This window comes from Argiope bruennichi, chromosome 10, assembly GCF_947563725.1.
Source record: "Argiope bruennichi chromosome 10, qqArgBrue1.1, whole genome shotgun sequence".
Lineage (NCBI taxonomy): Eukaryota > Metazoa > Arthropoda > Arachnida > Araneae > Araneidae > Argiope > Argiope bruennichi.
The window spans coordinates 35,916,180-35,932,788 of record NC_079160.1 but is presented as its reverse complement, the minus strand read 5'-3'; the positions used below and the strand labels follow the sequence as shown (position 1 = coordinate 35,932,788).

Sequence of the window (16,609 nt, the reverse complement as noted above, 5' to 3'; positions counted from 1 at the left end):
GGACCTTGTAGTTCGCAGTCCAGTAACATGACCACGATACAAAAGCAATTGCTCGGGTAGCGTAGTTGTTAACTGGCTTATGAGCTATTCACTACAGACTCGCCCTCCAGTGAGTCGGAGGTGAGACGAACGATATGGCTGTTGAGTGGTGATGAATTAACTGCTGATTCTAATACACCTGTACACATTTGAGTAGTGCCAAGCGTTATGGCGAGCGTGTGTGGGTGAGTGGTTGCTGTTGCGTCAAGTGAGTCTGACGACTTTGGGTTGCTGCGGATAGATGGCTCCACAACAGCTGTACGAAGGTTGAAGGTTCATCGTCCGAGTTCACCAATGTGGAAGATTGGTATGAGCGAGGATAAAACCTGGGACCTTGTGGTTCGCAGTCCAGTAACATGACCACGATACAAAAGCAATTGCTCGGGTAGCATAGCTGTTAACTGGCTTATGAGCTATTCACTACACCTTCATTACTCACTGTTATTCATTTGTTTTTGCATTACTTAAAATATGACATTCTCCTAAATATGTTTAACAACTAAAATGTCTTTATCACGGCAGAAAAAATGATACAACTTGTACTTTGAGTAATAGAACAAAATTCACTCTAGTCAATTTGTGGAAATTTTGACAAATGAAAAGTTTTAAAACCTTAAAAAAAATAAATTCAGAAAATTTTATAAACTGAAATTAACTTTCATATTATGGGCAGAAAATATTACGTAAATATCATTCAACATTTTATAGAAAATTCCATTAAATAGAAATATTCGCTAAATAGAAATTCGTTGTTTCGAGATTTTTTTACGAAATGAAGATTAAAATTTTGTATAGTTTCGAAAAATTTAATCAGCAGGAGTGGTCTACCCAAAACTTTCTCGCATACTCTTTAATAAATTTGTTACATTGTTACAGAACACCTTACATGGCATTGGCGTACAATAGTTACGAAATATTAACTTTTGACGTGAATTTAACATTTTTATTGCGTCATCCTTGGCGCAACTATATATAGTATACTAAGTTTCAATTGTCCAGCTCAAAGCGTTTTTAAGGTATCTGTTACATGCAGATGAAAATATTTTCCAAAAATCTGGTTTTCGAACTCAGGGTGATCTAAAGCGTGGAGATTTGTCAAAATCTCGAGTTCGAATTTTTTGACGATTACTATACTTTCTCTATGCGACGCTTAAAAGAAAGTTTTTAAAAAAATTGATCTTCCTGAAAATTAGCCATGGAAATTTAAAATAACTTTATTTACATCTAAAAGACTGAATTTTTTCATCACGAAGTTGTTTCATTGCTACAAGGGGTGTTCGAATGAAAAGGTACGAAACGACACTGTGGGTACAAATGAAGACTTTATTCAAAATATACACCATTGGCATGAGCACAACGATCCCATTGATTAACCAGCGAAGGATTCATTGTTCCCAGAATTCCTGTGGCCGTGACGAGACACAATCCTTCACAGCGTCCTTGAGTTCGCCGTCCGAGTTGAAACGCTTCCCTTTCAGATGTTTTTTCAGGGGACCAAACACATGAAAATCGCAGGGCGACATGTCTGAGCTGTAGGGCGATGGTCGAGCTGCTCTCACTTGAATGTGACCAGTTCCGCGTGTGATCCTGGAGACGTGTGGATGCGCGTTATCATGGAACAGAATCACACCCTTCGTGAATAGTCTTGGTCTTTTATTCTTGATGGCATGCGCAGCCTTCCGCGCTGCTCAATCGTTGAATTTTGCTCCCTGCGCATGCGGGAGCGCGTATGCTCCGATCTACGTCGGAGACTCCAATCGCATCCCTAGATGTCTCGCTATGTTCTCCCACAGCGGCATAGGCAAATATGTTAACAGTTACGTTGTTACGACGTTTCGGACCTTTTCATTTGAGCATCCCTTGTATTTTTATAAGTAAAATGAAAATTCTGAAACTTGTTATTTTTTTAGGTCTTTAAACTATGGCGGCATAGGAGTTGTCATAGGACATGAGATGACGCACGGCTTCGATGATAAAGGTAAGAGATCTCGCCGCATTTCTAAAATTATGATGATTAATTAATCACTAATCACTTTGATTTCCATTTGTTTGAAGCCATATAAACAACTTTATGGCTCTAAAAGGACCCTGATGTCAAAAATAAATATGCGAGGTATATTCTTACACTAACTTCAATTGTATTCTATTTTTATTCGGTTCGATTTCTATCGTTTTATATATATATATATATATATATATATATATATATATATATATATATATATATATATATATATATATATATATATATATATATATATATATATATATATATATATACTAGATCAGCAAGCAGTCAAAATAATTTCTGGTACTTTCTAAGCTATATCTATCAAATTCTGCCCTTTATTTTATTCAAAACAGCCGCTATCATTCCGAGAATATTAGCAACTAACAGTGCATCAACCCCACCGTTTGTTCTTGCCCAACCCCAAAATTGATTGTAGTATTTGAGAGCATTCGAATTACTAACTCTTTACCCTCGGAAAGATAATTCGATGTATGATTATTCACTTAATGCATGGACCTATTTATTACACCAAAAAAAATAAATACATGCAAACGTTTTAAGTTGAGTTCCCGTGAAAAATGAATCTAAATCTTTTTAACATTCTGTAAGTATTTTTAACAATTAAAATTTAAAACAAAAATAAATAAAATTTGAAAATGATGCACTGACTGAGAACAGACATTCGAGTGCAAAGAGTAAATATAAAGCAATGACTTTCAAAACCATAGACGATATTTTAGTCCAGCTAAAGGATCAGGATTAATTTCTGTCTCTAGTTCTGGGGCATTGCGAAGTTGAATACTCAATAGTAGGTTTGGTGAAGTCAAAACAGATTTTTAATTTCTAGTTAGGATTAGAATCACTTTTGGCTACAATTTTGGTTCTAATTGTATTATAAATTAATTATCTCTGTAATGCCATAGGTTTAAAGATATATCCTTTATAACTACAGTTTCCCCCAACCTGCCTTAGTATTTATGGTAATCACAATGGCTAAATCGTATCTTAAACGGTTTTATAGTGAACGCCTTATAGCCCCCCATTATGAGGCAACTCATGTGTTCACTCCTCGCACAGAGATATGATCCGTTATTGAGCTAGAAAAAACGACGCTATAGGATAATTCTCTCCCCTCCCATTAGGAAGCGAGAACCAAACACCATATCTAAAACTTCTAATCCCTCATATCTAAGAAGCCTGGTGATTATATTAGTCTCTCAGGAGCCAATGAGGTTAAATCTACCTTTTTATTTTTTTTCTAATTTTTAGAAATTTTAATTAAAAAATAATATTCTTTGCTAAATAGCATAATATTTTTTTATTTATTAAGAGATTTACATATTGATTTGTTTTTCTAAAGGTAGTACATAATAATAATCCCTATATATCAATTAAGAATTATTACTATATTAAAAACTAATTTTCTTAATTTTTTCTGGGCTTAATCGAGTTGCCCTTTGAGAGACTCATATATCCTTTATAAGAAATTATCCATGAATATATCCTTATACGATATATAAATATACCCTTTATAAGAATAAATATTTGTGTCATCACCATTTTGGTGTTAAATTCGTTCCTTTTTCGATTTCAACGAATTATATCATCGAAAGTATTTTCTTAAAGCTCGCGCCTCTGTTGTACTTCTTAATCATATCATGGGATTTCGTATGGTTGCAAAAGAAACGTGAAGAAACTATTAATGTCAGGAATCATTCGAATTCTGGATAATATTCCTAGAACTTCAGGCAGATAAAAAAAACTTGATTGAAATCCTTTTTTCTTTCTGCCCACTGCCTAAAAATAAATTTCATATTTAATTCTTATATAAATTCTTATATAAATGTCAGGAATCATTCGAATTCTGGAGAATTCCTAGAACTTCAGGCAGATAAAAAAAACTTGATTGAAATCCTTTGTTCTTTCTGCCCATTGCCTAAAAATAAATTTCATATTTAATTCTTATATAAATTTTTCCTGCTTTATGATTTCTGTTGTTTTCTTTCTTTAAAAAATATGCCTTTATACCCTTAGGTCGGCAGTTCGACAAGGAGGGCAATTTGAAGCAGTGGTGGAACGAAGCCACCGTGCGGCGTTTCCGAGAAAGGGCGCAGTGCATCATAGACCAATACTCCAGCTACGTTCTTGAAGACATCGGCCTCAACGTAAGATCTCTTTGAATCTCGATTGCATTACAGTATTATTTGATTCATCTATAAATCATCTGAATATATGAAGCTATAAACATATACATTTTACTGCAAACAGAAACTGATTGATACTATCTTTAAAATAATTCTCGTATGCATACTTCAATCAACTTAAGAACAACAAAACTTCATTCAACAAAGTTCAATGTTTTAGGGCAGCGGTTCTTAACCTATGGGTCGCGACCCAAAATTGGGTCGCGAAGCATATTTCTTGGGTCGCGCTGAGTCGAACCAAAAAAGTTAGTAATACAGCTAATTTCAGACATTTTAGAAATGACGACTTGAATAAATATCAACAATCGAAAATGAATGTATTCAAGCACAAGGTTCTCATTAAAACTGTATGACTTTTAAATTTAAATTTACATTTTAAATTTAAAAGACTTAACATATGTATTGATATTTCTTTCTTTCTTTTTTTTTTAGGAATAAGTTAAAATGTCAATTATTTTCAAAAAGTTATAAATATATTTTAATTTGGTCAATAAAAATTATTAAAAACACTTGATTATTAATTAAATTTTCCTTGGATCGAAAAGTACTTTTGTTTATCTTTATTATTAAAAAAATAAATAAAAAAATTGTAGGTTAAAAAAAATAATCGTCGTAGGATTGAAGATTTTTTTTATATATATTTCTCAAATTTGGGTCGCGGCTTAAAAAGGTTAAGAACCACTGTTTTAGGACAATATTTCGCCAAATATTATCATGGTAATATTGTATAGCATCCCCATCTAAAATCCCTTTGTTACCACTTCTTATATCCATCTTTCATGGCAGACTTTTGGCTTGTTTTTGGATGGTTATCGCATTTTTGCCACACTTGACAAGTTTTTTGCCAATTAATCCCTGGCGTGTGTCTAATAGTACCCAAAAAATCGAATGTTTAATTGTGAGGCATTTTTCTCAAACGATCGAAGCAAAAATGTGACTCAGGATTACAGTTGCAGTTACAAATTCCCCTGCCAAATTTGATATATTTAGGTCGTTGCGTTTTTGAGTTAAAGCATTTACATGTTTTTGAAAGTCAAGACCGACAGACTGCCAATCTTTTATTGTATTTGACTCCAAATTTGATAAGCCTCTATACTGTAGATGTTAAAAATGTGTACCGAATTTTATCTATCTAGCTTTCTTCGTTTCATATTTATCGCGTTAACTTTTATTCGAATAGTCGCACAGGCAGACTTCATCTGAACAATTTTTGGTCACAACTTAACAGAAATCTACAAATTTGCAGAAAAGAATTTGCTGTAATTTTTGTATAAAGACCTTATACTAAATTTCATCTGCCTAGCTTAAAGCATTTTTCACGTGTCTTTTCAGACAGGCAGAGGTTTTTTAATGTGTTTTTTAAACTCATAGAGGTCTAAAATGTGAAGATTCGTCAAAATCTCAAGTCGATTTTTTTTTTTTTTTTTTTTTTTTTTTTTTACTATTACAATTCTTTTTCTATACTTCATATATGTGAAAGTAAAAAAGAAATTGTGGTTAAAATTAACTTTTAAAAATTGATTAAGAATCGGTGAATAATTGTACGAAAATAAAGATGGTATCAATAAAAAAACTTTTTTTTAAATATATATATATTTTTTTACTTAAAAGAAGCTTAAAAATTCTTTCATTGCATAGTTCGTCCTTTTAGGTGCTAAGAAACATGTGCATTTTATTTTAATTCGAATCTTGGAATCGTATAAAATTCAAACAACAAAACATTCAATTATTTGTATATGAATTTCTTGTTTTTACCACCTTTTTATCTTGTTTCGATTTCATTTTTTCAATTGTAATCTATTTTATCTTTTCTGATTTTTTTTTTTTTTTTTTTTTTTTTTTTTTTACAAAAGCCTGAGGGGGAGGGAACGATAGACAGATAAAATTCAGCATAAAATATTGAAAAGTGACTTTTCTACAAATTCTAACTACAAACAATTTTTGTCATAAATTGAATCTATTTTGCATCTGTATTTGTTTCTCTTTCCTTGCAGATAAATGGCAAGATGACCCAAGGTGAAAATGTTGCTGATAACGGGGGCCTCAAACAAGCATATCGGGTAAGTACATTCACATGATTTATCCTTTTGACGATAAGGTGAAACAATACCCAACAATTACCATAACCGAAAGTATGTCAAACACATTTGTTTGTTTCTATAAACCTAAATTTTATCTTTTTCTTTTGTATTCTTAAACCTAAAATCATTTAAACATACTAAGGTTTTAAAAGAAATTGAGAACATACAACAAGTCATGAAATTTCAATTTATCGGAAGATTTTTTTTTGCAGTCTTTTCATACCTTAAATACAAAAGAAATAATAAAACAATAAATTTCCAATATATTAGCGCGTAAAATACAAAATTTCGATTTATTGATCCATAAAAAATAGAATTTCAATTCATCGCTTATAGCTTATAGCTTATTACAATCCTTTCATAGTATTTTCTTTCGAACTGAACTGCAATGCAACAACTTTTATTATTATTATTATTAAGCTTGGATATCTATTTTAAAATCAGAAATTTACTATTGCTTTTCAAAGCATTCCTCTTCGAACTATAATACACTTTTTCCACTGTTTTTATTAATACTCAAACATGTTTTAATTTCATAAATCTTCGAATTTTTTTCCGTATTTTCTATCAATAAACTGGGAACACACACACACAAACAAACAAAAAAATTGACACATTGTTAACTGTTTAAGAATCAGCTCATAAAAGTTTTAGACTACCTACATAGTTTATCTCCTACGCATTTTTTTACTAGCAGATGTACTGATTTACATGCACTGACACTAACATACAGTGGCTCAAAAAATTGAGAGTACACCTTACTTTCACTTCATAAATCCGACTTTCAATATAAATAACACATTAACGGGAAGTGCAAACATGATTTTATTTTTACACATAACAAATGGTTTAATTTAGAGTAAAAATAAAGAAAAATCAACGAAAAATTTCTAAATTGAAAATTTTCAGAAGCATTTTAAATAAACATGCGCAGAACTTTGCCTCAAAAAATTGAGAATACACCAATGAAATTTTTGCAATATCATGCATAGAAATAAAGTGTCAGTATTTAATTGCATGTCTTTTAGCTCTTATAATGGCATCTAAATGTCATGGTACAGATTTGACCCATTTTTTGTAGTATTTGAAGATATTTTACCCTATTCTTCTTGCACCACTTGTTTTAAATGGGTTTTGTTTCTAATTTTGTGTTTTTGAACCCCTTTTTCGGGTATGGCCCACGAATATTCAATGGCATTGATGTCGGGGTACTGTGGTGGTGTGTGTAACTGCTATTTACAATGAAAAAGACACCATATTTTGAAGTTACGTGTATTCTGTTTGGGGTCGTTGTCTTACTGGAAAATGAAATTTCTATCTAAACCTAAATTTTTAGCACTTTCCTTTAGATTGCTGTAAAGTAAACCGTATAATTTATAATGCCATCTATAAAAATTAAATTTCCTACCCCGGATGAAGCCATGTAACCTCAAATCATCACGGAGTCACCATCATATTTAACTGTAGGACGTAAATTTTTTGGATACAAAGCAGTATTAGCAGTATTATTTCTCCATACAGTAAGATGGTTGTCACTGCCAAAAATGTTGAGGTTTTTTTATTACTAAATATAGATTTCTTCCAAAGGTTATTGGTCTTCAATTGATGAGTTTTTGCAAACTTCAAATGCTTTTTCTGAATTTACAAGCTGGTGAACGGTTTTTCTCTAACAATGCTACTTTTATATCCAGCTTGTTTAATGGCATTTAGCACAGTTTCAGCACTTACACTTCTGCCTATGATTTGAAAAGTTTCTGCAACAAGTTGAATGAACCATATGGTAGCAGCAATCTAAAGAAAAATTGGGCTTTAGATGGAAATTCCATTTCCCAGCAGGACAACGACCCCAAACAGAATGCACGTAACGTCAAAATATGATGCCTTTTTCGTTGTAAACAACAGTTACACACACCACCACAGTACCCTGACATCAATGCCATTGAATATTCGAGGGGGATACTCGAAAAATGGGTTCAAAAATACAAAATTAGAAACAAAACCCATTTAAAACAAGTGGTGCAAGAAGAATGGGGTAAAATATCTTCAGATACCACCAAAAATGGGTAGAATCGGTACCATGAAGTTTAGAGACCAATATAAGAGCCAAAAGACATGAAATGTAAAATTGACACTTTGTTTCTATGCGTGATATTGAAAAAATTTCATTGGTGTATTCTCAATTTTTTGAGGCAAAATTCTGCGTATGTTTATTTAAAATGATTCAGCAAATTTTCAATTTAGAAATTTTTCGTTGATTTTTCTTTATTTTTACTCTAAATTAAACCATTTGTTATGTGTAAAAATAAAATCAAGTTTGCACTTCCCGGTAATGTGTTATTTATATTGAAAGTCGGATTTATGAAGTAAAAGTAAGGTGTAATCTCAATTTTTTGAGCCACTGTATATTGACAACAGTCAAAATTGGATTTAATGCGAAAATCAGAATAATCGGCTGCATACTAGAAACATTTATTTTTATACAATTTTCAAAGAATAATGGAAGGTGAGATAATCAGCGCCATTATAAATATATTGTGACAATAACATAGTACAATTTAGCCATTTAGTAAGAATTCATAATATCACATCAATCTGCGACTGACATGCTAATCTTATATCGATTTTTTATATATATATATTTGATTAAGCAACACTTGCAAAGATTTTGCATCGTTTAAAGCATTTCTATAATAAAATTTCACCTCGAAAATAAAATCCAAAAGCTTGTTTTTTACTCAGTGCACCATTCCTGAATACAGCCGAAGCAAAAATTCTTTCTTCATTAAAAATTATCTGCAGACGATAATGGAAATTGAAATAGAAGGATAACGACAAAACTCATAATGTCTGAAAAAAATTTTATAACCGATTTTTTAAAATTATTATTATTATTGTAAATATGTGATTTAACTATTTCATACACTAACTTTTTGAAACAAAAAAAAAAATCCTTTAATTTTGTTTATTTGATTATGTTTTATTCTTTTTTTAATCAGTAACTATTCAATAAATCGGAAATTCTAATTTAAAATACAATTTCATGAAGAATAATTCTAAAAGAATTCTCGGTAATTTAATTCGTCTGAATTTTTCTTCTTCTGGATTTAATACTCTTTCACTTAAAGTTATTTTAAAGTGAAAAAAAAAAAAAAAAGTAAACCTGCACAATAATATTTTACCCTTGAATAGGTTAAATGTCTCATTAATGATTTTTTTTTTCTGTTACAGCGATTTATTTCAAATGCTGAGTAAATATTACTTGTTGACTTCTTCATTTCAGGCATACAAGAAATGGGTGAAACGACACGGGGAAGAACCGTTATTGCCAGGACTCAATCTTACTCATGATCAGCTATTCTTCCTCAACTATGCGCAGGTATTTTGGTGCAGTCATTGCCTATTTTTATGTCTTTTGACTAACATCCTCTGTCTCAAGAAGAGCAGTTTCACTTTCTGCTTTCACTTAGTCTCTGAAATTTAGATTGCGAAACAAAAATAATTATCAGTACCTGATATTAAAACAAAGCCCCTGTTTTAAAAAATAAAAACGTTTTATATTTTAGATTATCGCTTTTCATTATCTGTAACGCCTCGCAGATAAGTTATTGATATCAATTACAATTTTATGGAATTTAGTTTCACTTTTATTAACTGTATCTAAATTGTTTGTACCCGCAACTGAATCTATTGGAATAAATTGCGCATCATAATATTTATAATTCTATAATTAATTTTTAGCAACATTGCAGTAATTTTTTCTTGTAACCGTTTGCAAGTTATAATTCAAAATGTGTAGAAGACAGCAGAAGAATTCCGCGCACTATGTAATAGTAAATTTAGTAATGATTTTTCACAGACCAGTTTTCAATATTCATTTAGTGCAAACATTAAGTGTAAAATGAAAGTAATTCTTTTTTGTCCAACCAATTTACTTTTTTCCAAAATATTTAACTCTTAAAAAGTATATTTGTGCGGTATTACCTTCTATGGCGGGTAATTCAGCACACTGAGTAGAAGAATTTCACACATGTGGTTTTGAGTTAAAATTTTGTGAATTAGAAGTAAAAGCACTGACTCTTATGTACTCAACAAGCATAGATGTAAATATTAATCTTTTAATTTAAAATTCGGTTAGTTTATGAAAAAAAAACAAATATTATTAAACGAATTTATATAACAAAATAAAAATTCAAATAGTAAAAAACACATAGATTCACATCTTTATGTGTTCCATCAGAGTAAATAGAATAATTAAGCTAATTATCAATTTTCAAAGTTTATATTTCTATGCCAAAAAAAAAATCGTTCTTTTATTTGAAGAAAGAGTTAATGGACAATTGATAATAATTTGGAATTCACCTAAATGATTGTGACGCCCACAATACAAGCAGGAAATAATTTTAAAAAAACTTATAAGAAGGTCTCTTAGATTTGCAACTCAGTTAAGAAACGACATGTCTTCTCTTAATCGATGGTATATGATTGAATTAATGTTCCAAAATGACACCAAATCATTTTTGAGAACTTGCGATGGTAGAATCATAAGCAGTGAGTCAAAGGTTTAGGGGGAAATTTGTCGAAGTATGTATGCACTTGATATGGTTCAAAATAGGTTTAATTTTAAGAACATTATGCAAGACCTCTCATCTGACATATTGCGGGCATCTATGATTTGTATTAACTATAAAGTAACACTGATCAATACGCAAAACTAAATATCATGCTTGATCGTTAGTTTGCTCATTTAGTCCATGAATTCATTCAAATGAGCGCTTCTCGTTCTTATTATTAGCTTTATTCGCAACCATTTGGATGTAGGAATCAAAGGTTGATTTGGAGTTCAGCAAAACGTATTTTATATATATAAATGAAATAAGTACAAAGGGATTATTATAGTATCACACTTTTTTTAATTTAAAACATGTGAAAAAATTAAAACTGATAATAATTAAAATTGTAAATAATTCTTTCAGATCTGGTGTGGTTCCATGAGACCAGAGGATGCATTGAGTAAAGTGAGATCGTCAGTTCATAGTCCAGGTCCTATCAGGTGAGAAATTATATTATTCTACTCGAGTTTCTGAGACTCCCGCCAAAGTAGTATTACTTAATATAATACTAGATTAAACGATATTTTTATATACAAAACATTTAATAGCGATAAACTTCGAATGTGTTAAGAAAAACTATTCATTGCAAGAAAATTTCTTTTCGTCAATTTCTCAAAGTATCTTCCTTCCATCTATAATTATTAATGAAATATATACGATTTATTTGAAATTTTGATATGGTCTAAATTTAGATCATATCAAATGGTAATTACTTTTTAATAAAAATAGAAACGAATGGCTGTGTGTTTATCTGTCGGTCATTTAAGGATAGATTGCTTGAACTAAAGTTTCTAAATTTGTGGAAAAAAATATACTTTGGGTGCGGGAAAGATTACGAGTAAGATTTTTTAAATTTTTAAATTAATTAAAATATAAGCGAAATGTTGGCGTTTTATCTCAGTAATTACTGAAAACATCTACACATGTTTTTCACGCCATCTTACAATACATTGTATATAACCAATATTGCACTATTGTACAATTTTTATCTACATTTTTATTTTTTAAATATTTGAAACATAATTTGCGATAATGTTTTGCAATAATTAAATGAAATTCAAACATTTAATCACTGAAAATATTTATATTTAATGCTCAAGTTTAGTTTGCAGCGTACTCGAATTTGCTATGTTACTTTTATTATCAGCACCTTCACACGGCAGTGTTTTTTTTTTTTTTTTTTTTTTTGTAAAATTGTAAATAAAATCCTATCTTATGACTCGTTTAAAGGTATAAAAGATATCTTATTGAATTGCAAACACTGGATCGAACGAGAAAAAAAGCATGCGAATCAGAATCCCTAACCATTACTCCATTTCTAATACGCTTACGCAAGTCATATAGAGCCACATGTCAATATTTAATTATTTAAAAAAATGGTTCCATTTTTTTGTGTTAAAATCACGTTTTTTTCAGGAAAGACACCAATATAGATAAACTTAAAAAAGAAAAACCTTATCTAAACACAAAATTTTATCCAAATTGTTTGAGCCGTTTTCGAGATGCATGAAATAAATTTATACATGTATATACGAGAATTGCTTGTTTAAAGTTATAAGATGTATCCATTAAATTTGGCTGAAATGACTGGATTTTATACTGTTAATACAATCGGCAAACAGCTGGTCTCCGATGGCAGGCAGTATTCAATTGAAATTAAATTCATCCAGTATTCATTGCGAACAAGCTGCTCACTAAAGACGATTGGTCCGCAAAAACAATAAAAAGAGCGTACTTCATCTTTTTTATATGGAATATTTTTTCTTTCTCTTACAGAGTACTAGGACCACTTTCGAATTCTTATGATTTCGCCGAGACCTACAACTGTCCAGTGGGAAGTAGAATGAATCCAAAGAAGAAGTGTTCTGTGTGGTGAAAATCAAATCCTCAATCAACAAACAGTAAAGAATAGCACTTAGAAGAACAAAAGAAATTATGTCAGAAGAACTGTTCTGGAAATTTCTTTTGCGCTTGTAAGGGAGAAAAAAAAAGAAAAAAAAAGAATCTCATCTAAAATAGACAGAAAAGAAAAACACTCTTGTGAGATATATCCAGGATTGATGAATTTTTGATGTTGAAAATGTTGCAGAAAATATGATTCAATTAACAAAGTTTAAATTTTAATATTTGAATCGATTGATGACTAATATGAATTGTTGTTCTTTTTTTCTTAATTTAAATTACTTTTCTAAAGAAAAAACTGCTATTTTATTCGTTAGTACACAGCACATTGTATATATGTGATAAATGTCTATAGATATTCTTTTAAATATTCTTTACAAAGAGATGTAGCCGAATATTTTCTATTTGTTATCTGGTTTCTAGTTGTATTCTCCAAGGTATGAAAAATTGAGCTAAAACAGTGGCAATTCGTACCTTGAAACCGAATCTTATTTGTTCGATTATTTTGTAATAGCTATTAATTCTTTCCAAAAAAAAATTCGTAATCTTATGCGTTTGTATAAGATTACAAAATTGTTAATAAGTCGCAATTAACAACACGAAATTTTCAGGCCAAATTATCGTTTATCGAAAATTATCAGCAAAAAATTTTCATGAGAAACATTCAATTTTCGTTTTGTAGCGTTGCAACTGAAATACTGTGGATTGACATATTTGGCGAGTTATCGCTTGAAAAAATTCTAATTTGGCGATGTGTGTCTTTTAAATGTTGATAATATAAGGTGTTTAAACCATTTATAAGTCGTGTAGAATAACTACAATACATCAGTGGAAATCTATAGTCAATCCACGGAACGTCATTACAAAGAAACGAACGTATGGAAAACTTGAACTCAAATGCCTTATTGTGCATATCAAAACTAAAAGATGGAGATTTTTAGAGAGACAGAGCCCTAGTTTATCTCGAAACATTTGGAATGTTACAAATTGCCTCAATTATTTTTTTTTTCCTCAACATTCTTTTACTTTTATGTTTTGTTTATTTACCATTTATCTTTAATATTTTAGTAAAAGGAAAAAATTACTTCTTAGTATGCAGTTATTTCTATAAAATATACTTATTTCTCCAGTTCTTATGCAATTATTTAGACGAAGATTAATTTGATACAATTTGTAATTGGAAACCACCAACCATTGTTTTAATTTCTGGTTACTTTCTTTAAATTATACTTAAAAGAGTTAGTAGTCTGCTTCATACAACTGAAATAATATTATAAATTGTACCACAGATTATTTGGAAAGCAATAATTAATTTTAGAATGGTTTACAAAAATTGTTGTTCTGAAAATGTTGGCTTAGGAGTTGGTTCTTAATTATATTACTAATTTATTATCCAGATATTTTTCATGCAAGGACAAGTTAAATTTATCTCTAAATATATTTTTTGTGAACCCTTAACCTTTAACTGGGTAATGAATAACGTTTAATATCTGTTTGTGAAATAACTCTCATCAAAATGCATACTTAAATATAATTTTTAATAAATTTTGATTGAATAGGTAACGGACGATATATATGTAGCCCGGAGTGATAATGTCATTTATGTATTATCTTGTCATTAGAAGGAGAAATCAATCAATTCTAAAATTCAATTCCAAAAATAAACTTACTCCATTTTGAGTGTTCACAAATTTAATTAAATCAAAAGTTATTTTCTACAATCCAGGATAATTTTAAAGTTATCAAGTTTTATCTGCCAACTTTTTTCTTTCGCAGACCATTAACATCTTCAGTAATATGCATTACATCATTTTCCTTTAAAAAAATCAGCAAAATATAATCCCAAAAGAAATGATAAAGATTCAAAGAGCACAGAATGCAGGTAAATAATCAATCTGGCATTTCTCACATAATGCCAGATGGTACAAAGAGTCAGATTGACTACATTCTACATCCTTTATTGAATAGGAGGAATAAATTTGATTCCTAATGATCAGAAAATTATTTGTTCAACCTGAGATAGTAAATGACACCTAAATCTTAGTTGTCTGAAGATCTGTACAAATGGAAGACAGGGATTTCGTCTTTTCAAGAAGAGGCAGATTTTTGGTTTGACGAAGAGGAATCAAAATGACTTTATTTTGCCACTATAAGGTTAATGATATTTAAAAGCAAGGATGGAAAAGAAAATTTTACTTTGAAAGAAAAAATTTTAATGAAAATCAATAGCTTTCTCATTATTGAATCATTTGCTAGATTACAAGTTGACGAGTTGCCACTGGCTCATATGAATCAAATAAGATCAAAATTATATTAATTTGTAATTTATCTTCAATTTCATGTTTATTATTTTCAAATAGCATTATTAACAAATTAAACTAAAGAATGCTAGTTTGTGAACTTCCTCTGTACTCAGATTGGTTTACATTCTTTCATTCACTAAATTAAATAATTACACAGATTATTATAATATAAATTTAAAGAGTATTACAGCAAAATTACATCTTCTGACAATTTAAGTTTTTGCTTTAAAAAAAAACACTATTTGTTTGAATTATTTTAGAATTCTGAAAGCTAAATATTAACATTAATCCACATATAAATTTAAATAAAATTCAATAAATTTATTTATTACTGATTATATAAAAATTCCTTTTCTACTATATATAATTAATTTATATAATAATAATTTATATAATATAAATAATATAATTCCGAGATTTAAATATTTATTTGAAAAAATGTAATATATTTATTTATTCAAAGTAAGTAATATTGACATCTTTCACAATGAATGTTACCTTTTGTATATAGTATAAATACAAGTATATAATGGATTTACCAATCATAAGATTATTGAATTATTAAATTTCTTAAAATGAATCCTAATAAAAATGTATCATAAAATTGTAAATAATATAGAATTTTTAATTGTATGCATTAATATATCATAAATTTATTTTATTTTTTAAATTCAAAATTGAGCTTCGATTTTGATTTTGGCATCTTTCAGATTCCTTTTATTCAAAAAAAAAAGTCAAACTTTCTTAAAGTTGGATACTTTTAAAGATTTAAAAACAACGTAATAACTTTGTAATATTAAGCATATTAACAGAAAAAAAAATTCTATCTATATCATTAACAACTGCAAATAATTAAAACACACCTTCAGCAATATAAGAATATGCATATCTAATACATATACTTAAGAAATGATTTACTCTTTAATACTATACCTCTATTTCAACTTATCTTCATGTACAGATATATGTATATTACTGGTGTTGATCTGATCATTGCGAAGTGTTGCATTTCTTCCTCGACATCCTTGTATTTATTACTCATGCTCTTCGAACTCTATTAAGCATATTTCCTTATGTACTTTCTTCAATCAGTTTATGTGTTCTGTGTCTTCTGTAAAATAGCTTCAGCAAAGTTAAAACTGCAGGGTAATAAATATTTTAAAGAAAAATATGATGAAATGCTCTTCATAAGTGAAGTCTGGTCGATTTTCGTTTCTAAGTGTATGTATTGAAAACTTTTGTGTTCTACAGTAACTTTCTTTATAAAATAAAAAAATACTTTCTTAGTATGATGTTACTTTTAATTATCTTTTATTCATTTGCTTTTTACAGTTAAGCAGTAGCTTACATAAAATCAAGGAAGAAATTAAAATTTTCATTTTAATGAAATGATATGTATTATTATCTAGCAAGAGTTAAAATAAGAGTTTTAACTTGACAATAAATGCTGAGTAACTTA

General features: G+C 29.5%; 1 protein-coding gene across 1 annotated transcript in view; it reads left to right on the top strand.

Moving 5' to 3' along the window:
* Positions 1-15,392, top strand: part of LOC129989483 (neprilysin-1-like) — a 459,015-nt gene extending 443,623 nt beyond the window's left edge. Inside the window, exons 16-21 of the mRNA XM_056098053.1 lie at positions 1,950-2,017; positions 4,085-4,215; positions 6,249-6,314; positions 9,616-9,711; positions 11,309-11,385; positions 12,722-15,392. Coding sequence (XP_055954028.1) covers positions 1,950-2,017; positions 4,085-4,215; positions 6,249-6,314; positions 9,616-9,711; positions 11,309-11,385; positions 12,722-12,821 — 538 coding nt within the window. The 3' untranslated portion in view covers positions 12,822-15,392. The remainder of the gene's footprint in view (positions 1-1,949; positions 2,018-4,084; positions 4,216-6,248; positions 6,315-9,615; positions 9,712-11,308; positions 11,386-12,721) is intronic.
* Positions 15,393-16,609: the final 1,217 nt, after the last annotated feature.